At 40.0% G+C, this 25,580-nt stretch overlaps 1 protein-coding gene across 1 annotated transcript in view; it reads left to right on the plus strand.

Annotated features, from left to right (window-relative positions):
• LOC108802474 (cadherin-12-like) overlaps positions 1 to 25,580 on the plus strand; it is a gene marked incomplete at its 5' end in the record, with an annotated part of 53,280 nt that overhangs the window by 21,129 nt on the left and 6,571 nt on the right. Inside the window, 3 exons of the mRNA XM_018574332.1 lie at positions 16,546 to 16,679; positions 22,997 to 23,118; positions 24,686 to 24,803. Of these exons, the coding sequence (XP_018429834.1) occupies positions 16,546 to 16,679; positions 22,997 to 23,118; positions 24,686 to 24,803 (374 nt within the window). The remainder of the gene's footprint in view (positions 1 to 16,545; positions 16,680 to 22,996; positions 23,119 to 24,685; positions 24,804 to 25,580) is intronic.

Below are 25,580 nucleotides of genomic sequence, written 5' to 3' on the forward strand. Positions count from 1 at the left end.
GGGGGGGTCGTAACATTGAGAAGTGTATTATTGTGTTTTAAGCTGCCCATACACCTTACAACCATAGCACGACTTTTGTTATGCGATGGTTGTAAGGTCATTAAAATCTCATACGATTTGCCCATCTTGGACAGGCAGATCGCACTTGCGATCATCGCAAGCCCTCCATGCTGAGGGGAGGGCTTCCGATGATTGCAGTGCTCAGCTGGCAGCGTGCGCTTGCGCACAACGGCCCTGCGGCATTCGTCTTCCGACCAAGCCACCAACCAGCCTAAAATCGTACGATTTTCGGCAGGTTTTCCAACGTGCTCAGAAGACAAAAGTTGTATGACCTTACAGTAGAAGCGGTCACACGCTGCCCATACACCCGCGATTATCGTACGATAATCGGCATGTGTTTGGACAACTTTAGTGTATGTGTATATTAGGCCCCATTCACACCTACAGTATATTTCAGGTGTGATTAGAGATTTCTGTGTCAGGAACTTGCGTTTTCCTGCAGCAGGAATCCCTAATCTGCCGTTTACAAGCAGCAACTATCATAAGATAAGAATTATCATAAGATTATTTAAGAGGGTGTGTTAAGGGGCAGAGTTAAGGCCGGGGCAGGGTAAGGTTTAGGTGGGGCAACTGGTGGCTAGTAACTCTTAAGGCCTGGCTAGTAGCTCAGGACTTGAAATTTTGAGCCCTGTTGTATGGTATAATAAACTCATTTTTGAGCCTTAGATAAAATTTCTTCTTGATAGATAGACAGGGGACTGTTTTTTTGCTAATTGGAAGACATTGTTTAGCAATTTTTTGCTATAACAACATTTTAGTAGACTAGTTTGTAGACACATTGCTTCTACTTCAAAATCATCATACTTTGTGCAATTACAACTAATGCTCAGATACTACCCTACTGAAATCTCATGGATAAGGTGTTTCTGATTTAAACTTTCTGTGTGTAGCATTATGTTGCCAGCAGTAGGTTTCCTATATTATATGGTTCCAATTGTATTATCCTCTTGTCTAAAAATAGATTACAAAATTTTAAAACATTTTTTATCACATGAAATGTAGATGAAAAATGTACTGGCGGCAAAAAACCATGACAACTCTCGAACCCAGCTTCAAATACACAGGGGCAGCTCCTCACAGTCAGGGCAAACTGGTTATCTAGAAAAACAGAGCAACAGGAGCGCCTCCATAGTGTAAAACTGATTTAATAAAGGTAAAATACAGCTGGAAATGTACTTACAAACGACATTGAATAGCACGGTCTCAAGTGGATCAAGATGGACAAACAAGGAAACGAAAAGAAGAAATCAGAAAAATAAGTGTTTAAGCCAAGGCCAGCTAAACACTGATCTTCCTCCGGTTATCGCAACTGAGGTCCAAAAATAGGTTGATAGGTGCCCGGACTTGCATCCACCTGTACTCTGAGAAGTCTTAGAATGTCTATTGGTGCCCATCCTAGGGTAAACAGCAGCAAATGTAGCTTTAGAAACCCTGTAGAGGGTGCCGTGTAAGGGAGCAGCAGGATGGTGCAACTCACTCCACCATGCGCGGTCCATGTCCCAACATCCCATGACTAATAGGTCTTGTTGAGCTACAAGGAAGAAAAATAAATGGCTATTTAAGCCACAGTTCTACTACTATGTAAAATATTGCATTCTGCTAACTGCATGGCGTTAACACATGATCATATTTAATATATTATATTATTGTTTGTCTTAATGTTACAGAACCTTGCTTTGCATTAAAAATATATTTTCTGTTTTCAACATTGTAAAATATATCTGTGCACTTGATACTAGTGATTATCTGTATGTGAATAGGTTCAATTTGTGGTAGGTTTGCAATATTGTAAACTTTATTGTAAATCCCATTAAAGTCAAAGGAAGGCAGATTTTGATCAAATAATTTTGATCTCCATTTTCAAGACTAATAGGCAAGAGATTACCAAACAAAGGGCACGAGGAGCTGGACATTGCCCTGGTGGACATGTTCCAATGTAAACAAGAAGTAAAAATACCATTCAGTAGGGGGGCAGTTCTTTTCATAATGCTGAAAGTGAAACAACACAAAGGGTACATTCCTTTAAAAACATGCTTGGGGATTAAATAAACCTGGCTATGATGTGGTTCACCTGTATGCATAGGTGTACGGGTGTACTACATCTGAAGTGACTACAAAGAAAAACAACTGCAGGTAAAGTACTTTTCCGTAATGGCTTGTAATGACAACCCAAATTAAACATTAGGCTTTTGGCACCTGGACACTGTCCTGTGGGTTATGAACCAATGCAAAACTGTTCAGTTGAGCTGACATTTACAAATGGAAAAAATACATTTTCAACTAAATGGCATTTGTCTACCTCTGTACCAGACCTTTATCTTTGATGAGGGTCTGATATGGATTTGGTAGAGGACCCTAGGTAAAACAAGAACAAAAAGCAGTGTGGGGGTCATCCCCAAAATAAATACCAGAAGCCTTTACTTGATGAGGGTCAGGCAAATATTTTACAGGAGATCCCCAAGCAAAAAACAAACAAACCCAAAAACAAACAAAATAAGCATGCCATCCCTTGAATATCCATACCATACTCTGATCTAGGTATGCAGCCTGGCAGACTAGTGGAGACCGGGCTTTTACACTTTGTGAATGACAGGATTCAGTGTTCTCCAATCTATCTGCATTCTTGACTGTGTTCTGGAAAACTTTGGATGAACCTGGGAAAGCCTCTTCCACAGCTGGTATGGATTAACCATATGCCAATATGCAACTAAGTTCAGTACACTGGCATCTTTTTATTGATAAATGAGGCTCTTACGATTACTTTCTGGCAAGGTCTATCAGAGCATGTTAATAATGAACTTGCTGAGAGGCCTATCCCTACCACCCTAGCTGATTCAGTCGTTCTGAGCATCTAAATAGACATTTTCTACCAGTAGAGAGACCTGGAGAAATCTAAATCCTGTTGTCTTACATCTGGTCGTCTGGCACCAGTCTTCCAAAAGGCCATTGCATCCTCTTCAGCTTCTGGCTCTCAAGCCTTGGAGGAACTGATGCAGCTTGGGTGAACACCCCTCACTTCAGAAGAATGCACTTGATGCCTTAAACTAGGCCTATGCCTCTACTGTGGAGCCAGCAGCCACTAAGTGAAGACCTTCCCTGTCCACCCCAGATACTCTCTGAGTCTAATTCACCAGAGGGAGGTGATTGTTACATAGTTACATAGTATTTGAGGTTGAAAAAAGACACAGGTCCATCAAGTTCAACCTGTGCGTGCGTGCATGCGTGTGTGTGTGTGTGTTGTGCGTGTATATGAGTCCCTGTGTGGTCTAGTATTTAAGTCTACCTGTACCGCTGTATGTTATGGTCTCTTATGATGGTATCTAATTGATTCTTGAATGATTCAATATTCTTTGCAGATATCATTACTTGTGGCAGAGAATTCCAAAATGTAACCGCTCTAACTGAAAAGAATCCCCTACGCGCTTTGTGGATGAATCTTTTCTCTACCAATTTTAGGTGGTGGCATCTAGTCCTTGTTATGGAATTTACGGTAAAAAGTTTATTGCGGATGTTGCCATCACCACTAAACATTTTGTACAACAAAATGTCCCCTCTTAATCTTCTCACTTCCAGCATGAACAAATTTAAATGTAGCAACCTTGTCTCATAGCTTTGATCCTCCAGCCCCTTAATTAGCTTAGCTGCTCTTCTTTGTATTGGTGACCAAAACTGAACCGCATATTCAAGATGAGGCTGAACCAGCGATCTATAAAGTGGCAAAATTATTGCTTTGTCTCTACAGTTCCCTTTCTAATACAAGGCAGTACTCTGCTCTCTTTGTTTGCTGTAGCCTGGCATTGCATGCTATTATTCAATTTGTGGTCTACTATGACCACCAAATCTTTTTCAATTTCTGAGTTCCCTAATGCAGCACCCAATAATTTGTCATCTGCTGCCTGTTTTTAACCCCAAAGTGCATTACTTTACATTTTTCGACATTAACCACTTGCTGACCGGGGTGTTAACACCCCCTTCCTGGCAAGGCCATTTTTCAGTATTCAGCGCTGTATGCAACGCTGTACTGAAATTTTACAAATTGTACAAATTTTATACCATTTTTTGGGGACAGATAGAGCTTTCTTTTGGTGGTATTTAATCACCCCTGGGGGTTTTATTTTTTACTATATAACAAAAAAGTACTGAATATTTTTAAAAAAAAAGTGTTTTCCCTTTATTATGTTACAAAACATTTATTATTACCCAATATTTTGGTAAAATATAAAAGACAGGGTCACGTCGGGTAAATAGACACCAAACATGTGAAGCCGTAAAATTGTGCGCGCCCATAAAAACGACCATAGCCAAAATTGGCCATAGGCGACGCTTTAAAAGATTTTACCGCTCATTAGTTTAGTGTTATCAGTGATTGATGGCCCAAAAATTATTGCTCTCACTGTGACGTTTGCGTTGATATGTAACATGTGCGGCGTAATTGGCGCAATCGTCGTTTTTGCGTGTAGGCGCACCTAATGCAATTTTGCGCATCTAGGTGGGGGTGGGGGACTTTAAAACATTTCTGTAGGGTTTTTTTCTGTGTGGAAAGTGTATTTATTTTGTGAGCATTTTTTTGTATACTTTTTTTAACACTTAACTTTATTGTTATCACATAGTGACAGGTCCCCTTTATGGAGACATCAGGGATCTCGAAGACCCCTAATGTGACCTAGGGACCCCCAGAGAAGCTGATGAAGCACAGATCTGCTGAATCAGCTTCTCTCCAGTTTCTGTACCGGAGAGTGACAGAGGAATGTGGAAGTGATGTAGTAAACCTCACTTCCTGCATTCAGAGAAGGGGGAGAAGAGAGCGGAGGGAGATAGTGTACTGATCTATCTCCATTCTCAGTGCAGGGAGCCACACTGCTGGTCCCGGATGGATGCCCAGGATCATGGGCACGCACAAGTGGGCATGGGCATGAAGGATGTCTAAAGACACCGCCCCGCATCCAAAAGACTCCCATTCGGCTATCTTTCAGCATTTGGCGGACGGGAGGTGGTTAAACCTCATCTGCCATGTAGCTGTCCACTCTCCTATTTTATCCAGGTCCTCCTGTAATATAATAATGTCTAATCTAGGGATGTCCCGATACCGATGCTAGTACCAGTATCGGGGCCGATACAGGGCATTTTAAGGATTACTTGTACTCCTGAAAATGCCCTGATGCCTAGATCAGTTACCGGCCGTTTAAATTTTTTTAACTAGCTTCGGCCATTGACCCCCATAGCCCCTCCCCCGGAATACCTCTCCACCAAACGAGGCTCCCTCTCCACTCTGACCTCTCCGGAAGTGTGACAACATGGCGGGGGTAAGTGTTGTGTGGACAGTCTCTTCTCTTCTCCCTTCTGGTGCTGGCTGCAGAGCTCGGTGTCCCTTTCACAGACCTCTGTAGCCAGCACGAGAAGGCAGAAGAGACTGCAGCTGTGATCCCCCGCTACCCCCATCTCCCCTCTATGCTCCTCCGTGTCCCGCCCTTTTCAACTTTATGAATCGGTTTCCTTTTGGTGATATATATGTGTGAGATACCCGTGCTCCTTGCTGCACAGCAGTTTTCACTCTCATTGTAAGAAGAGAATGTCCGTTCAGTGTGCTCACGGGGGAGAGAAGCTGTAAATCTTGCCTTCACACAGAACGGACATTCTCTTCTTTCATTGAGAGGGAAAGCTTCTGTGTGGGTCTGGTGAGAGCATTATTAAACACATAAGGAGCATGGACATCTTACACTGAGATATACCACCAAAAGCAAACAGTTTCATCAAGTGGAAAAGGAATGGACACGTGCAACAATAGACAGCCTGCTATTGGATATTTTAAATTGCAATAGCCAATACCAGGCTGGCTATTGTACCCCCCCCCCCCCCCATTGCCTGCTGTAAATCAGCAGAGAGGACCTGATTGAGAACTTCATCTTCAGTTCCCTCCTTTGCTGATTGACAACAGGCAGTGGGCGGGTACAATAGCCAGCCTGCTATTGGCTATTGCAATTTAAAATATCCAATAGCAGGCTGGCTATTGCTCACAGCCACTGCCTGCTGTATTTACATTCAGTGAATCCAGTGAAGTAGAAAGGTGACACTAGAGGTCTAAAAGACCCCTAATGTCACCTTAAAGAGAACCTATCACCTCCAATGCACGCAGCACTGGTGAGAAACTGCCCTAAAATCATTAGTCTGTATTGTTTTAGAAAAAATGTCACATGTTCCTTTAAGAAAAAGTATCGGTAATTGGTATCGGCAAGTACATGAGGGACAGTACTTTTACTTGTACTTGGTCTTGAAAAAGTGGTATCGGGACATCCCTAGTCTAATCCCGTGTCTATTTGCCTCCCAATTTTAGTATCATCTGCAAACACAGTAACATGGCTATTGACGCCGTCCCTAATATCGTTAATAAACAGGTTACATAGTATTGGGCCTAGTACAGAACCCTAGGACACACAACTCTGAACCTTAGACCAATGTAAAAAAGTAATTTGTACTCGGAGTCTACTTACCTGGTACTGGAAAGCGATTGCCTGGCGCTACCTGCTGACGACCTGTACACCCGCTGTCTACGGAAGTGTCTCTGACCTGTGTACTATACCAAATTGACAACAACACAAACATACGGACCTGGGATGTGCCATGGTCCGGGTGGACAGTACGCCAATAAGGGGGCATACCCTGAGCATGAAGTGCGGCAACCGGGGGATACGGAGGGCGGGTCGCGCCGTCGTATCCCTTCATTCCCGGAAGCCTGGCACGAGCGGCTTAAGAGGGCTGAGGGGCCGCCGACTCCTCCCACAAATGTGGCTAACAGGTTAGCCTTTAACTTGTACTCGGAGTCTACTTACCTGGTACTGGAAAGCGCTTGCCTGGCTCCACCTGCTGACAACCTGTACGCCCGCTGTCTACGGAAGTGTCTCTGACATGTGTACTATACAAAATTGACAACAACACATATGGACCTGGGATGTGCCATGGTCCGGGTGGACAGTACGCCAATAAGGAGGCAAATACAACCATTTAGAACTGAAGTGCTTTTATTCGTGTCCACATTTATACAGCCAAACAAGAAAATGCTTTTGCCATCTCCACATGAGGGTTCAGAACGTATCTGATGAAGCATGGAGATTTCAACCTGCCTAACCGCTTGATGACGTGGCCAGGCACCCCATGTCGGGAGGCGGCTGAGGCTGCCCCTATGCGGAAGGAGTGCCCTGAATAACATTTGGGATTCTCCCCTAGCTGCCCGAGGAGTACCCTAACGTGTGTGACAAACAGGAGAAAGGGGCAACTTGGAAAGGCAGCAACAGTCCATGCGGAGGAGTCGGTGATAGCTTGGCCATTATACCGTCCAACACCGAGATGCGGCACCATGCATTGCCAGACGGAAAAAACTTAATCCATGTGGGTGCACCTACCTGATTGGTTTTACACCGCTCGAGGCTCAACAAATAGTGGTCTGTAGGCAGTCGTGGGGCACCAGTTGGCAGTGTGTGCCAACGACTGACATGTAGTGCAGACGGGTGATGTGAGTCCCGTGAACTGCCTGCAGAACAACTCCGTTTCAATCCTACCCCAGTTAGCTGTAAACTGAAATTGTGCTAGACCTGCCGCCGCTTGGCTGAAAACGCCCGGTGGTAGTCATAAAAAGCGTGGCCGCCATACTTGTTGCCCAGGTCGACCACTGCATGTAAGTATGCGTCCATCTCCTCCCTCCGGTTGGGACTCATATCACGTCCCGGTAGGTCCCGAACGCCAGAACAAACTCGGGGATGGAGAGTTTCCTGTTCCTGTTTCCACTTCTCAGCAAGCATATGCCCTGTTATCTGAGACGTCGTTTGCCGCGATGAGCAGTGAAGATAAATTCACGCCCTTTCCCTCTAATATGTCCTTTCACAAATTTACAGGGACGAAGATTGCCAGCGTGATGTTGGGAGGGCTGGCAGCGGTACCTGAGATCGGGGTCACCGGGTTGCTAGACCCTGGGGCACCCGAGGGGGTGCTAGGGACGTCCAGCACCGCGGCCTCAGGAACAACAGCGGCCTGTCTTTCTAGAGTCTCGGTCCTGTGCTGTAGGTCGTGGTGCCCATGCAGGTTGAGGTAATGTTCAAAGAGGAGTGAATTTGTGTCAACAACGTGACCACAGTCTGCATGGGCACCTGTTGGGAGCTGACACTAGCGGCCGCGGGGGGAAACAGTAATCGGAACAGAAATGAAAAACAAAAACCTGCACTTATGAACAAAAAAACAAGAAAAACCGGACTTGCTGGAAGCTGCTATAACTCAGGCAGTGGGCCTCACAAATCTAACAATCAACAATATAGCGCTAACAGCCTCACGGTATTACAAACCTAAACGGTATTATGTGAAAAATAATAAAATGTGTGAAACACTTTTGCAAGAGTGGAATTATTTACAACAAATCTGTACCACATATATCTAAAATCAAATGTGATGATAGAATATATCTTAAAGAATATGAACAGTGAACTACTTGGTATGTTCTGATCAAAGTGAAGAACACACCATGTATCCTCAAATAAATGAAACAAATGTCACAATATAACAAACAGTGAACCACTTCATATAATATGATCTAAGTGAATGATATACCATGTATCCTAGTTACTATGCTGCTAGTGGTGGGGATAATATTCAGGAGGGTGTGTAAACAAGGTGACATGCAGTTTAGGGATGCTGTAGTAGTTAACTGCCATACACATTAGATTGTGATTGTGATAGGAGCCAGCACCTGAACTGCATTAAAAACAACATTATTTTTACTACTCAAGAAGAATTAGTTATTATCTGTTTTTAATAATGTTCATTTACCCATATTATGCTTTATTACAATAGGTTTAATCTAAGACATATTTGAATTTATTGGGATAAATAAAGGCATTATTTTTTATATTTTACTACATGGCATATTACAACCAGTCAATACAAACAAATGGATGAATAAATGCAAAGAAATCAAGTACTTTATAACTCATACTTTATAACTCATACAGTAACACGTTGCTGACATCTGGGTTCAATTAGAGCTTTTAATAATGACTATACTTCACAGTCATGGTCACCCACAGAGAAGCTTTTAATTAAAGTTCAAATTAAATCTATTTTTAAATGTTGGTTGGGAAAATTATACATTAGAAATGCAGAAAACACTCTTAAAATAGTGAAATATGTAATTATAATTGCTGTAGCTCAGAAGTGATGATATAAAAAGAAACTTTTAATAGGTTTTCAAATTCATACAATTTTTAGTTTGAAAAGCACAACTTTAATCTTTTAGCACATATTTAACACTTCTTAAATGACTATTGACAAACAAAATACATGCAAATCATAGGAAAAATATACCTAAAAATGAAATATATATTCTTGGTATCATTGTATAATAATCTATATCTAGACACAATCAATCAAAGTTAATGCATTCCAGTGTCCATTTTCATTTAGATACACTTTCAACCATATTTCAACTTGGAAAAGGCTTTACATTTTCTATATATGTCATTTTATCTAGTCAGTTTTATTGAATGTGATATCTCAAGGGAGAAAGTGCACATGCTAAAAGCTGGCATTTCAATCCATCTTTATCTCCAGTTGCAAAAGGCACATGGCAAAATACATTATTAACAACCTAGTCCTAAGCCATTAATATGAACATACACATCACAAAAATCAGATTTTGGAGACAAATGGGAAACAATGCTAGACTAGACGATTCATAAAAAGTACATACAGTATGGAGTACACCTCTGGGCATCCATGCATGTTTCTCTATATTTTTTCACTTCAAAGACCCTGAAAGCACATACAAATACCTGTTGTTTTGCCAGAATTAAATTCCGCTTCTATGTCCTGTTGGGGGCTGACAAGACACAGCATTTTTGTGGACTGAGTGGTGCCAGTCCTGTCAGTTGTTCTTTGCTAGACTATTTAATCCCTCCCACTCTCATACATTCTCTACTATATAGAGATTAACTGTTCTTTGGTCAAATATATGAATTAGAAGGTCTAATCAGACTCCTTAAGATAGGAGAGAAAGTATGCATAGGACAGATAATAGCTCTAAATGTCTGACCTCATCAACAATCAGTCAACTTTGTATGTAAACCAAAACACATATAATGGTATGTTTAGCAGACAAAAAGGGAGCAAATCAGAGAAGTTAATTGCCAGCATTAATATAAAATGTAAAAATCCATTTTGGGCACCATCCCTTTCCCACATTTTCAGTCCCCATTAGCACTTAAACAGTGAAGTGCGTTTATTATAAATTCTCAATCCTTATAAATTATAAAGTTGGCTCCTCATACTTGCTAGTTCAGCTTCCACTGTACTTCTAGGCAATCTCCAACATCAGCAAGACTGTGATGTTATCAAAGTCTGTGCTTTGTGAGACACAACACTGGAACTGTTTTTCTTTACACCAGCCATGCTGATGGCAGAGATTTCCCACCTTTACAGTTTAGAAGCAAGGAACTTTGCAACAAAGACACTTTATTATTAAAAAGCTAATGGTAACTGAAAATCTGTGGAAAAGATGGTCCCAGGAGTTGGGATTTAATGAGTGATATAGGCATATCATAGTGCATATGCATAGTGATATAGGTGTGATACAAGCACTGGATAGGTTTCCAGCAGTGAGAGAGACCGCTAGAGCACAGGGTATAGCTATAATAATTCCTGCATGTGTTATATGCATGGTATGACATGAAAGTAGCTTTATCCATCATAAGAAGTATTCCTTTACAAAACAGAGAGAAACTAGTTAAGGTGTCTTTCCTATAATTGCAAAATAAAGGACAAAAAAATGTGCAACTTGGACGCAGCCAGGGCATCTATTCCCCTGTTGTGGAAACAACCCCACCCCCCGTCAATCACGTTATGGGTGTCCAAGGTGCGGGAGGTGTATGCCATGGAAGATTTGACGGCCACCCTTAGGAACACAGAGAAACAGTTTTTGTCCACCTGGGGGGCCTGGATCTATTTCCAGCACTCAGACCGCTATGCAGCTCTCCTGTCTCGAGATGCACAAGCAATTACTCCCCTGGCCCCTTCCGTCTCACAGTAGTCGTGTAAGGGCGAATTATCCGATACCTTTTCAACTCCCGGTGGCAGTACTGGAGGGTCTCCAGCTTGGGGGGGGGGGGAGCGGCCCGGAGGCATTTCTCCTTCCTCTGCCTTTCTCTACAACCTCAAACCTGTTCCCGTCTGGGATTCTTGCACTTCGGTGCCTCAGCCTTCCTTGATCTTTCTTTCCTCCTCTTGTATTTCTTCTCCCAGGAGGATAGCACAGACGCAAAAGAATGATCCGGCACTATAGCTAGACACAAGATTTTGAGGTTAATTTATACTTTATACGCCCGACACGGCCAAGGGACACTCCCCACAATACCATTTAGCCATTGTTAATGCAATTACCTGTCATATGGGTTGTCGGGGCATGACGGTACTGGCTCGGCGGTGTAGTCATGGCGCTGGGAATTTACCACGTATGTGTACAATGTACTGATATGTTATGTTTCCCTATGCTTCCTTTGAAAATGTTTGTATCACATATTTGTTCAGTCAATAAACGAATTAAAAACAAAAATGTGCAACACATTAATTCAGCAACTAGTATTAGTAGCAAGCTCTCATTTCATTTTATGCAAGCACCATATACAGGTGAAACTCGAATAATTAGAATATCGTGCAAAGTTAATTTATTTCACTAATGCAACTTAAAAGGTGAAACTAATATATAAGATAGACTCATTACATGCAAAGCAAGATCATTCAAGCCGTGATTTGTCATAATTGTGATGATTATGGCTTACAGCTCATGAAAACCCCAAGAACCCCAAATCCACAACCTCAAAAAAGTAGATTATTACATGCAATCAATAAAACAAGGATTGTACATAGAACAATATCGGACCTCTGAAAAGTACAAGCATGCATATGTACTCAGTACTTGGTTTGGGCCCCTTTTGCAGCACTTACTGCAATTACTTTTGCACGATATTCTAATTATTCGAGTTTCAGCTGTACAGCTCTTAGCCTGCACAGTTTTACATTAATAATAACACAAAAACAAAACAGTAATGCTACTATCAAAACTACTTTTACTGCAAAATTGTACTAACTAATATGACATCAAGAAATTAGACCACATGGCTGCATTTAAACAATGCAGTCCCCACCATTTACTTCTGTCCTCTAAGTCCAGTCATTTGATGTTGTTTTAGTTTTTTCTGTTATGCTTGCATGCCATATGTACCCTGGTATCTAATGTTTTTACACCCACACTCGTTGAAATCAATTGCGACACAGTTCTCGAAAATGGTCAACTAATGTGATGTTTCATCACTATAGCAACTAATTACCCAAAATGCTTTTCCTGGCCCTTGAGCTGTAATCAGGTGGCCTAAAATGTCCAAAATGTTTTTTAAAAATGTAATTGGAGACTTAATTATGGTATCATTAAGGAATATATTCCTAGACAGGACATAAAGAGCGCTTTTGGCTCCTATTTTGAACTTAATGTGGGTACGGTCTCGCAGACGTCAACTCTCTGGGAAGCTCACAAAGCAACTATTGAAGGTCACTGTATAGCCTTAGCATCCAAACTTAAAAGGGATCGAATGGCTACCACCATTCGCTTAAAAGACGAGATAGGGGGGCGTGGCCGGTGCTCGAGCTGTATGGAAGCTGAGTGAGAGAGCTCCGTGCAGCATCGCGCCCTGAGGCTAACTACAGCGACATCCAGCAGACTGCCAGACATCCCCAGGCTAAATCATATCCCCTGCACCCGGAGGAGATGTCGAAGAAAAAAAAAATGGCTCCCGCCCGCGCAAGCTGACTGATTTTTTCGCCGCGCCGTCCCGCAAGCGCGGTCAAGATGGCGGCGGCCCGGCCGGATCGATGAGGCCTAAGACTCCGGCTGGAGCCACAACCTCCCACTCGCATGACGGATCACCTGGATCCCCACAATCAGGGACCGGATCGGGGGCCTCGTCCACCCGCGGTACTCCGCTGGAGGGCAGGAGCCCTCTGAAATCCAGACCGCGGCTCGCCTCAGGAACAGAGGCCCACAATGAGGTGAGCGATAATAACACATCAATGGAGGACACTAGGGAGCTAATTAACATAAAGCTGTTATCAGAGGACAAATCGGAGCTCGCACGAAAAGGCAGAGGGCATGCCACCTCGCACACCTGCTCTCTCAAATTCGCACATTAGAAGTACATGCTGGAGTAGGGATTTCACAGGTAACTTTCGATACCTGTGAAATCCCTACTCCAACATGGAATTACTTTTACACATGAAAACCCAGCCCCAAGGGCATATCCCTATTTTATAACATGCTCCACAATAAACTAAGATTCAGTAAATTCCGGTCTCTCCAACAGTCGGAGGAAGAATTTGCGACTACCTTTTCACCGCAACAATGGATGAATGCTCTTGCTTCTACCCACAAGGCGACCAAATGTGTCGACCTCTGGGCGCTGGCCCATAAAAGTTTTTTAGGTAGTTTTGACTGTGACACCAGATTTTTTTATTCAGTGGGTATAGGCCTGAATTGACCAGTGGAAGTAGCAGTCAAAACAGATCTTAAAGTATCAGCTTAAAGGGCAACATTACAAACAAATAATCCCTACATAATATATGTGGGGATGCTGTAAACTTGCACATGAAGTGGAGCACTTTCACAGAGCTGCCAGACCCACCAGACAAGAACCCACTACATGACAATCCTCTCTCATTGACACTCCAGTCTCAAATGACAGCTCACTGGCCAGCTACCGAGTGTAAACAAACTGGCCAGGTCATTAACCAAATATATTGGGATATGGGGATGAGACCCATGACCTTATGGTGAATGGAACAAAAGCCTCACAGTGAATTTGGGTGTTTGTGTAAGGAACTTGTTGGAATCTGGAAGCGCCCTTCAAGATAAGGGACTCCTAGTGAATTTCAGTATTGGGCTACATAGTGTGTACCCTCATGCTCACTGTGCCATATTGTTCTACATTAATGTAAATTGCAGTGTGGTGGGCTACATATTGTGCACCCCCAGAATTCACAGTGCATAAATCTAACAGTACTTTCTAGGACTAAATGTTGGGCTGTGTGCCGGCAACAACTTTATTTTTTATGTTTTACCTTCTCTTTCATGTGAATATTTCTTTTTTATTTACAGTTAGGTTTAAAAAAACAAAAATAGGCTTATGGTTTAGTTTATATGGTTGTAGTTTAGTGTTTTATGTGTTATATTTGTGCTATTGCTGCTAATAAAGTTAAGCAATCCCCTGTATTCATAATCTTATGCATAATCTTATGCAGACCTAAAGGGTAAAGTTTCTACATGCGCACCTAGTAGGGGATGAGCAGCTTCTGTATCTGAAAATGAAAAAAAAATTGAAAATTAGAAGAGATGCTTCTGAAGATCCTCTTGTCTGCATTTCAAGATAGTGGCAATATCCCCTCTCAGCAACACTTTTAAGTAATTTCTACAACCACAGTGTACAGGCCTAAACCATATGATTGCAGACTACGTGGTGTCCAGTGATAACTTCTAATTTTTATTTAATTTAAAAATCTGCCTGGTTTTTACCTTTTTAAATTGTGGCCTCATAAAACTGCTTACGTACGGTTAGGGAGTTTGTAAAATAGCTCTGGCCATTGTCTCTGAAATAATGCACTCTAAGTGCAAATTATTGATTCAAACCTGCCTTGTCTTTCCCCCTGAAATTGCAGTCTAGTAAAACTGCATGCATACTGTGCATTGGTCTGTAGAATAGTTCTGGCTTTTGTCTGTGAAATAACACACACTCAAATTTTTAATCCATGATAAAACCTGCCTCATCGCTCCCTCCTAAATTGTGCCCTATTAAAGCTGCTTACATGCTGTGCATTAAGCCTGTACAATGTACAATTACAATATATTATGGTTATTGTCTTTAGAATACTACAGTCCTGTTTTTTATTTTAGAATTTAACCTTAAGTCTCATTTCTTCCATTTGAATTTGTGGCATAATGAAACTGTATAATAACTGTACAATGAGTCTCTACAATATTTTTGACTGTTGTCTCTGAAATAATACACTAATATTTTATTTCAGGATAAAACCTTGCTTGTCTCTGGAATGTGGGGTTGTAGATTTGAAGTGTTTTTGTGCATTCCGTTTTAGCATGTTATTAATTTTAAAACAATACAGTGTGGTACTACAAAATAGGAAAATCACAAGCTATACAATTAAACTTGGTCATTGGTCTGTTAGTACAAAGTTGAGGGCTTTTTTTTGTAGAGTAAACATTCCTATAACTTTTAGATCTGTTTTGACTTCTACTTCCACTGGTATAAATTCAGGCCTATGCCCACTGGATAAAAAAAATCTGGTGTGACCGTCAAAACTACCTAAAAAAATGTTTCTTTAAGTAAAAAAATTATCACATTGGGATGCTGCTCCTGTAGCTATATCATAGCCAAGTATTAATGTAAAAGGGGAAACAAATTACATTTCCAAAGTATGTAATGCTAAAATACGGTGTTGCTGACATTATGCTTGAGAATTGTGCTGTTCCATAAGCCACATACAGCTTAACCCATTTGCTGCCAGAGCCATTTTTGTTTTTGCAGACATGTTAAAATGTTAATTGTTGGCCTGAAGATTATTTAACCCCCCCAGAATTATATATTTTCTGAAAACAGAGGTCCTGTAGAAAACAATAGTAGCAGTTGGAATGTTTTATGTCGCATAATATTAGCACTACTGTTCATCAAATCCAAATTTACAGTAAAAAATACTCAAGGTAATTTTAGTGCACATAAGCACAATATATTCCCAAAGTTTTTAGAAAAATATAAAAGAGGAGGTTGCACCTAGTAAATAAATACCATATATGTTAACTTTCAAAATTGTGTGCACTCATGAAACAGTGAAAGAACACAGTACCCCAAATTGTCAATAGATAGCACTTTAAAAGCCTGTGCAGGTACAGTCTTTGTATTTATGTAAATGTATGTTTGTAGTAGTATGTGCATGTATGCAAGGGACTATGACAAATGTTTTTAGATTTATTTTATTTAACGTTTTAAACTTTGTTTACCTAATTTTATTGCTATCAAATAGTGGGTTAATTAGCAAATGGATGTTTGCTGATTGATCCCTCTCCACCACACTGGTAATGCTGCTGTAAAACAAAATTAAAACAACATTGAAACAAAACCACTGAAGCTGCCCTTCAGTTTTAACATTTTAAACAAAATTAGAATAAAATTGACACCAAACCATTATAGTTTCCTTTTACTGTAAATTGTGAAATATAATAGCATATTTTATTGAGTAGCAAGGGCCATTTTGTCTACCACTCAATTTTAAAATTATTTTTATAATTTAAAGTGTTCTTGACTATAGTAATTTAAACATTGTTTTACTATATCTGCCTATATAAAATGTTGTTTAATAGTAAAACAAGTGTGTTTTTAATTTCTTGTTTTACAGGTATTCTCTTGATCCAAATGACATGAACAATAATTTTTCTGTTGATGCAATTGAGGGAACCATTGCAACAAATGAACTATTGGATAGAGAGAGCACTGCACAATTTAACTTATCAATAATTGCAAGTAAAATTAGTAAGTATACCTGTCCCAATAGGTCTCAAAGTAATTATACGTGGGTCAGGTTTATCACATCATTAAATCGTGATACATTACATCATTGCAATTTTCTACCACTGCCATTAAGCCAAGGACAAAATTGGCCCTTCAGCAACAGGGAAGCATTTTTCATGCAAACCTGTTAGGCTGGGTTCACACCTAGGCGTATCGAATATGCGCGTTTCGTGTCACGCGTTTTTACCGCAATTCACAGTTAAAAAGAACGTGTGACAAGCGCGCATTTCGGAGGGCTACCTGGCTGTATCCCAAAGGATACGCGTGACAAAAACGCCCCAAAGAAGCTCCTGTACTTCTTTGGGCATAGGGCGTTTTGTAGCGCGTTCATACGGCCTGTAATACGCCCTGGTGTGAACCATACCCATAGAAAATAATGGGATTTCGGTGTTTGAGTGTTTTGCAGAGCGTTCAAACGCACTACAAAACGCCCAGGAGTGAACCAGGCCTTAGTTGTGCATGTCTTCCCCAGCACTGACTGACAGCAGATACATCCACCTAAATTGCTGATTGATGCATCAGTTAAAATTGACTACATAGTTCTCTATTGCTGGGGCCAGCCCACCATTATTAGCACTGTCTGTGTTTGACCATGTCAAGTCAGTGACAGGAGTGTGAGGTCACATGAAATGGGGGGTTACATGGACATTTGTATTGTCAATGTGCAAATATACATAAAAAATAGTGCAACACTACTGTAAGCCTCAGTAATAGAAAAAGCAGTCTGTCTGTAAGCATCTGAGTTAAACTTTTTGGCACATAATGCATTTTTTAAGGTTTCCAATATGTTTTGTTATACTTTATACGTATCATAATCAATGTTAATCCAGAGTGCCTTTATAATGTAATTGTCTTTACTAGCAGTAGTAGTATTGGATTCAATACAGTAGCAGAACTAGTATTGTGTGTGTGATATCTGTAGAGTTATATCCAATGCAGAATGTACTAAGACATTTGCATGTGCACACATATTAGGGTCAGTTTAGACAGCAACCAATAAATCTAGCAGACTATCCTTGGAGTGTAAAAGAAAACCCACGTAAGCACAGGGAGAACCTGCAAACTACATGCAGATAATGTCAAGGTTGAGATATGGACCAAGGACCCCAGTAGTACAAGAGATAAGTGCTAACGATTAAGCTGTTGTGCTACTTGTAGTAGTAATACTTTCTAGTGAAAATATACCAAGTACATTACTCGATAATATTGATAACTAAAATATATTATTACTAAATTACTGCAAATGTAAATGTCACTTTCAGTTATTTATAGAAATATATTCAATCAATTATTTACAAGATCTACAACACATAAGGCAATACATTATTTGCATATACAATAACTGTATCATAAATATTCCCACATCTTACAAATTCTAACAAATATGGACTTCGACAGTCAATGTTCAAAGGCCTGCCTTACTTGTGAATCTTGTATTGCTGTAGGGCATCTATGTCTGACATTAAATGCTATTTCATCACATTTGTTTTGGAAAACTACCACTGCAGTTTTCTGTGAACTTTAGAACTTGTTCTACAAAGAGTGCCATGTTATGTGAGACTTGACACAAATTTCACTTGACAAAAGGATGTAATCCTTCTAAAAACACAGCTGAGAGGCAATTCTAACACAACACTTCCAACTAAATATTAATGCAAAGTTTTGCCTGGGGATGAAGATATTATTGCATGTGTCAGAAGTTTTAGTATGGATTTGCCAAGTGTTTTACTGACACACTTTCTGTTCACAAACCATAGTTGACAGTCACAGAGGGAAATTATTTTTATAGTTATAAAATATTCATGATTATGACAGATGGGATACACTCTTTTTTGCAATGCTAGATGTCTGTGGAGGTGTTTTTCATATGATTTACGTTTAAGAAAGTTGGAAAAACTGAGTAAGCTAAAAAATCTTGTAGGCACCGGCATCATCTTCAAGGAACGGCTTGTGTTATACTTTATGGGGGCTTTTGCAAAGATGAGTACCTATTAAAAACAAAATCCATGTCTACAAAAATATATCACACATAGGAAACATGTTGTTATGTATTGCTTATTGTTCTGCACTCATTGTGAGAAATACAAAACACACTAGAGCTTATGAGATGAATTAAAATAATTTACAGTGCATACTGTGGAATAAAGTACAAGGAGAACATACAAGCCTTTTGTCGATATTATTGTTGCCCTCTGAGCTACATGAGTAGAATGTAAATTACTGCAACATTGTATTGCATTTAGATTAACATATATGTGGTCATACGTAATTCTGCTAACAACCTTTGGTTATCATTTACAGTATGCCATGACACATTACATCTTGGTGGCTTAACATGCATTTATGTGGCTAATATATAATAAAAAATGCAAGTGTTTTAGTAAAACTCTTAAAAAGACACCCTGTCACCATCTTTTAGTAAGGTCTACTTATGACATGTCTGTAATGTGTACACTATCTACTCACAAAAACCACCAATGTTACAACGTGTGCAACCAATGCAGAGTTACCAGTGCCATTCATCTCTCAGAAAAAAAACTACAAGTATTGGAAACTTGAGCTTTTGGATTGGCCACTATGCCATCAATCTGCTATTTCTACCACAACAAAACTCAAAAGCTTGAATGTGAAAGCCACTCCGAGTGCCTACTAATCCACAGTGAGACATTAGATTTACTATGCAGCAGCTTTCACTTTTTGTCTTTTGAAAATTTGCTGGCAGAAGAAGTTTTTTTAATCAGATACTTTTTATTACATTTTTACCAATAACAAAGGAAAAGAAAAACAGATACAACAATAATTAAGCAATAAAGCATATAAGTGTGAAATTAGGGCTAGTTCACACCAGCCTCAGTCCCAGTTCTGTCCAGAACGCACTGGATTGCATTCTGGCTGGCTCACTTTGTTTTGGGGTGGGAGGGGGCATGGTGGTGCATTGAACTCAATGGCACCACAGCCATGCCCTCAGACCGCAGTGTGATCAGCCTTATGGGAATGTGTGGCACATCAATGCCTGCATTCTGGTCCGTTGGGCTCAAAAAAATTGTGCATGCAGCACTTTTTCTGGTTGCGCCGGACTGGAACGCAGACATTGATGTGTCACACATTCCTGTGCGGTCGATCGCACTTTGGCCGGAGGGTCTGGCTGCGGTGCTTTTAAGTTCAATCCACCACCAGGCCCCCTCTCATCCCAAAACAAGGTGAGCCAGCCAGAATGCGATCCAGTGCGTTCTAGACAGAATCAGGCTGGGAAAGCACTGAGGCTGGTTTGAACTAGCCCTTGGCCCCTTCCCAGAGTTTGCTTGCAATCATTTATCTATTAACTCCATCGAGGTGACATGTACATTGGAAATACCAGGATGAACTGATAAAGCATCCCTCAGCTGTAAATATTTATAAAGCTGTGTATTATAAAGAGAAAACCCACGCTGCAGTTATTGAAAGGTGCACAAAGAACCTTGCTCATAAATTTGTGCCAGCGTACATATGCCCACCTCTTTCCATTTCACAAATCCTGAAGGTTTAAATACCTCCTGAAGAAGTTTATTAGCCCATGTTGGAATACATTTAGTGAGTCCTGTAAAAGACATCAACAATTTATATTCTTACCAAACTTTACCTATTAACTGAATAGTTGGGGCAGATACCATTATGTCTGCATATCGAGTAGTTTCTAAAGCATACAAGGGGTCATATCTTTTTGGTTGATACTTAATAATATAATAAGATTGATGATGTTCTAATGGCCATTCCCATCCTACTAAATGCTGGAGCTGTGTTTCCAGAAAATATAATAATCGGTTGGGTACTGCCAATCCATCCTTCTCATTTTGATATTGTAAAGTTTCAAATGTAATATGTGTTGTTTTGCCTTTCCAAATAAAGTATCTAAAATTGTGATTTAAACTTAAAAATAAATGATTTGGTACCCAACATGAAGAATTCTGGAAGAGGCACAACAGCTTAGGTAATTCAATTTATTCTGCCAGCTAGTGATAATGGTAGCAAGCTCCAAACCTGCATTTGAGATAAAAATTTATGCAAAATAGGAAATAATGTATTCTCTAAAGAATTAAGAGGATTATATGTTATTTGTATGCCCAAATATAAAAGTGAGTTAACTACAGGAATATGTGCAGCTTCACCTGGTTAAATGGATTTGTATAAGATCCACCAACGAGATAGGATTTATCCCAATTAATTTTCAGTTCTGAATAATAACTAAACTCAGTTATAAGTGACATTGTATTAGCCAATGAGGATTGTGTATCAGCAAGAAATAGTAACGTGTCATCTGCATAGAGTGATATTTTATCTTCTAATGGGCCACATTTAAATCCCTTAATATTTGGAGATAAATGGATTAAAGCCATCAGGGGTTCAATAGCTAGTGCAAACAACAGGGGAGATAATGGAAAGCCCTGCCTTGTAGCTATCTGCAAAGAAAAAGGAGCAGAAAGTATTGAATTTACCCTAATTCTGGATGTCAGCCTAGCATAAAGAAATTGCATCCCCCTCATAAATCTAGAACCGAATGCAAAATATTTAATAACTGCCCACAAAAAACACCATTCTAAGCTATCAAAAGCTGTGGCAATATCGAGAGACAGAAAGGCCCTACCTCCAGGATTGTCTACAGGGACTTGTAAATGAAGAAATCCTCTCATAGAAATGGATTTATTATGCTTGGAGCCCATTTGATCAGGGAGTATCAAGGAATTAATTATTTCAGTCCATCTACAGGTATTCCTCACTTAACGACCGAGTTCCGTTCCTACGACCAGGTCGTTAAACGGATTGGTCGTTAAGTGAGGAACTCTATACAGTACTGTACTGCATTAGTACATTACTGTATAGCGTTGCCGATGTACAGTACCGAACAGTGTAATGTACATCGGGCACTGAAAATACTCACCAGGACCCGCAGTGAAGATCGGAGGACGTCACTTCCCCTGGCGACACGTCGCACTGGCGCTGACGCGCGAGGTCGGAGGTTGCTCGAAGGACGGTCGTAAGTGCGAGTGGTCGCAAAACAGGTAAGTCGTTAAGCGAGGAACATCTGTATTTGCCAATGCATTCGACAAGATTTTAACATCTACATTTAAAAAATAAATTGGTCTATAAGATTCACAAAGTAAAGCATCTTTATCCTTATTGGGCAGGAGCACAATCATAGCTTCATACATGGAGTCTGGCAATAATCCAACATCCAGAGCAGAATTAAAAGTCTGTAGAAGAGCAGGCAATAAACTATTCCCAATTTTTTTATAAACTTTGACGGGGGAGACCATCCATCCCACACCATTAGGGAAACTTGAGACAGCTATATTTAACTCTCGCATAATAATTGGGACCTCTAATTGCTCCTGCTCCTTAGAATACAAGGATGGAAAACAAACTTTCCCTAAAAAACTACGCAAGTCATTTACCAATTATTAAACAGTAGTAGAGTATAGTGGCTGATAAAATTGAACAAATATTGAATAAATCTTATCTGGGGCGGTTGTTATCTGGCACCTAGAGTCTCTCATTCCACCAACATATGGAGCAGTGCACTGTGTGTGGGCGATTTGTGCTAATAAACTCCCAATATTTTCCCCATCTTCCCATTGCATTTGTTTTGCAAAGGGAAGATGGGGAATTTTGGAGAAGAAGTTTGTTTACATGTTTCTGTGTATCATTTCACCTTTAGGAACTTAGAGAGGAAGAATTAGTAATTAATGACGCTTCACATTCAGCTAGCTTAAATCTGGCACCATTCAAGAATTTCTTACTTTGTTTTTATTCTGCTCATTTTTTGTACAAATATCCCTCTTTCAAAGCGTGTCACACAACATTCCTGGATGCAGAACCCACATATAAATCCAAAAAAGCAGTAATAGCCTCCTCTAATACTACATGTTCTGGAATCAAATTAAGCCATAAGGGAATTAACTTCCAAGGCAAGCCAGAATAGTATTTGCCCACAGTAACATTTACATTAGTACTCATCCTGTCACTAATATCCCAGCATGCCAAAAGTAGATGTGGTCCTATTGACTTCCCACATAAAAACAGGTGGCAATAACAGCGGCAAGGAGATAACCTGTGGAACTTCATGGCAATGGATCTTCATCAGCTATGTAACAATACATTTACACTTTACACAAACTATCTACATGCCACCCATAACAGATGTCATAGAGGTTCAGGATAAAGGCCTTCCTAGTAAACTCAGTTTATCAATTATTATAACAAGTATACCTTAGCAATAAAAAAAACATTTTTTTTTCTTTCAGGCAATCCCCAACTGACTAGTTTGGTACGAATCCTTATAAATGTACTGGATGTTAATGAATTTCCCCCTGAAGTGGCAGTGCCATATGAAATATCAGCATGTGATAATTCCAAACCAGGACAAGTAAGGCAAACTCTTTCCTCCCATACATTAAATTACATTAAAGTACTATTCATAACCGTTTAAATGTCTACCAAAACAAGGTTCTGAACAGAACCTTGGTTACCAAAATAAAAATGTTCCAGAGATTTTAACTTTTTTTCCAATCTGTTTTCCAATCCGTGTTGAACTTCAAGTTTTTAAGTTTTATTTTTCCGGTTTAATTAATTGTACAGACATGCCTTTGTAGATGTGTGGACTCCTTGCTTTATATTTTCTGTATACATACTGGCCACAATGTGAAAATATCCACTTTGCAACTGCATCTGACTAGTGCAGTGCATAACTATGCCATCTGTAATGCAGACCCTTTAGTGCATGAAATCAGATCTATTTTGAGTACATTTGACCACAGTGTATGGTGTAGTGAGTATATAGTAACTATTTTAATAGCTAATGTAAGTTTTAAAAGTATATGTAGTGACACCAGTGAATGCTCCACATGGTGGGTGCCCTGTGGGAAATGTGCATTTACCCCAGCATAAAAAAACTCAAACAATATCATACAGCACTTTAGTTTACAGCTTACACCTTACAGCTTAAACAGTATTTTGTTATTAGCAAGTCTGCACATCCAAATTGATATTTCAGTAATGACCATATTCTAGGTTCTTTATTCCTATTGGAATACCAGAAGCAACCCCAGCCAAAACTTTTTGGATAAAGTTAAGAACTTTAGTCAGGTCATTATTGCTGTGTCCTGACTAGGAAGAATATAGTGGATGAAAACCAGCACATCATAAATAAATTAAGTGGATTAAATTTTACCTGCATGGCAAAATGATAATGTTTAGGAGCCATGCAGGACCCCTTCATAAAGGTGACTCCTTGATAAAGGGGCTCTGTGTGGCCCTAAAACATCATCAGTATGTTGTACAGGTAAGGTTTATTCTACTTGCTTCACTTCTGGCATGCTGGAGTTCATCCATTGTTGTCGCATATGGTCCCACCATTGCCTGCACCCAACCCATCACTGAAGGACTATCTGGTATATGTGTGGTTTAGATTTTCTGACAAACCCACTAGAGAGATTTCCCTCAGTTCCTGTCCCAGTAATATTGGGGACCAGGACAAAAAGTGAGGGACAAAGCAGAGGACAGCACAGCAACAATATCTGACAAGGGATGTAACCATTCCCCAGTCTTTTAAGAAATCAATCATGTTTTGGATTGAGTTACATCTTATGTCTACATTGCAGTTGATTTAAGATAAAATCATATTAGCGGTAGCGTAAAAACCTTTTTTTCTGTTTATTTCATGGACCTGTTTCTTGGTTGACAACTTTTGACTTTGATCACTTACTGGTATATATGTCATATTTAACAATATAATTTTAAAAGCAATGATAGAGATGTACTCTACATTTCACTTCCTTCACTTCCCTTTGTTCCCTTACTCTATCTTTGTCTGTTAAAAGCATACTGAATCCTAGAATAAATATTTTCTATCTTTTGTAGAAGCTTGATGTAAGTAGTGTTTACATAAAAAGTAGAAATGTTCTGTACAGTGTGTGATTTCTGCCTGCTTTCAGATCATCCAAATTATTGGCGCTGCTGACAAGGATATGTCACCTGCAGGGCAGAGATTTTCCTTCAGACTGCCCCCTGATGGGTCCACAAACCCCAATTTTACCATCCATGACTATAAAAGTAAGAATCCTGATTACATATATTTTCTATTCTCAAATTTTGAGATGCATTAGTATTTCAGAAAGCAAACAAATATCCTTGATATATGCATGCACACACGGTTGGCATTTTATTTGTTTTCTAGCTCATCACAGCTGTTTTATCATAAATGTATATTTCACAGGAATATCTAACAAATGAAAGTTAGATCTTTATACTAAATAAAAAATATATATATTGTCTCAAATTTCAGCAGTACAGTATTATCTGATAGAGAAGTTATTTGCTTCATAAATATCTCTGGTGTTTTATCATTATTAGTGATTTGTATTGACATGGGTATCACTCAAAAATCCACTGGGGGCCCCTATTTAGAATAAGTGTCTTGTATGAATGTTGGGCACACCCTATGCGACTTTTCCTATTGTGCGTTGGGTTGCCACTCAAAATTCATATGAGCCCTTAGCCAGGCCTGCAGTCTGGGTGGCCAGGAAAGGTGAGGCAGCAAGCATGTGCATTCACCTTTGGAACCATACCAGACCACATGCCCTTATCTCCACAAAGCTGGCCCACTGGATGTGGAAGTATGTGGGGGGACTATCAGGACACATGCCCTGTAGAAAAAAAGCATGGCCTCCACCTCAAGATCTATACTGGGTGCTGATACTGGTTACACAGGGTACACATTTGGAAGGGAAACCTCATAAAAAACATGGCATGGGGACCCCCCAAAATCCATACTAGACCCTTATCCAGGTGTGCAGTCTCATTGGCCAGGAAAAGGAAGAGCAAAAACAT

The sequence above is a fragment of the Nanorana parkeri genome, unplaced genomic scaffold, assembly GCF_000935625.1.
Source record: "Nanorana parkeri isolate BGI_ZX_2015 unplaced genomic scaffold, ASM93562v1 scaffold2888, whole genome shotgun sequence".
Classification (NCBI taxonomy): Eukaryota; Metazoa; Chordata; class Amphibia; order Anura; family Dicroglossidae; genus Nanorana; species Nanorana parkeri.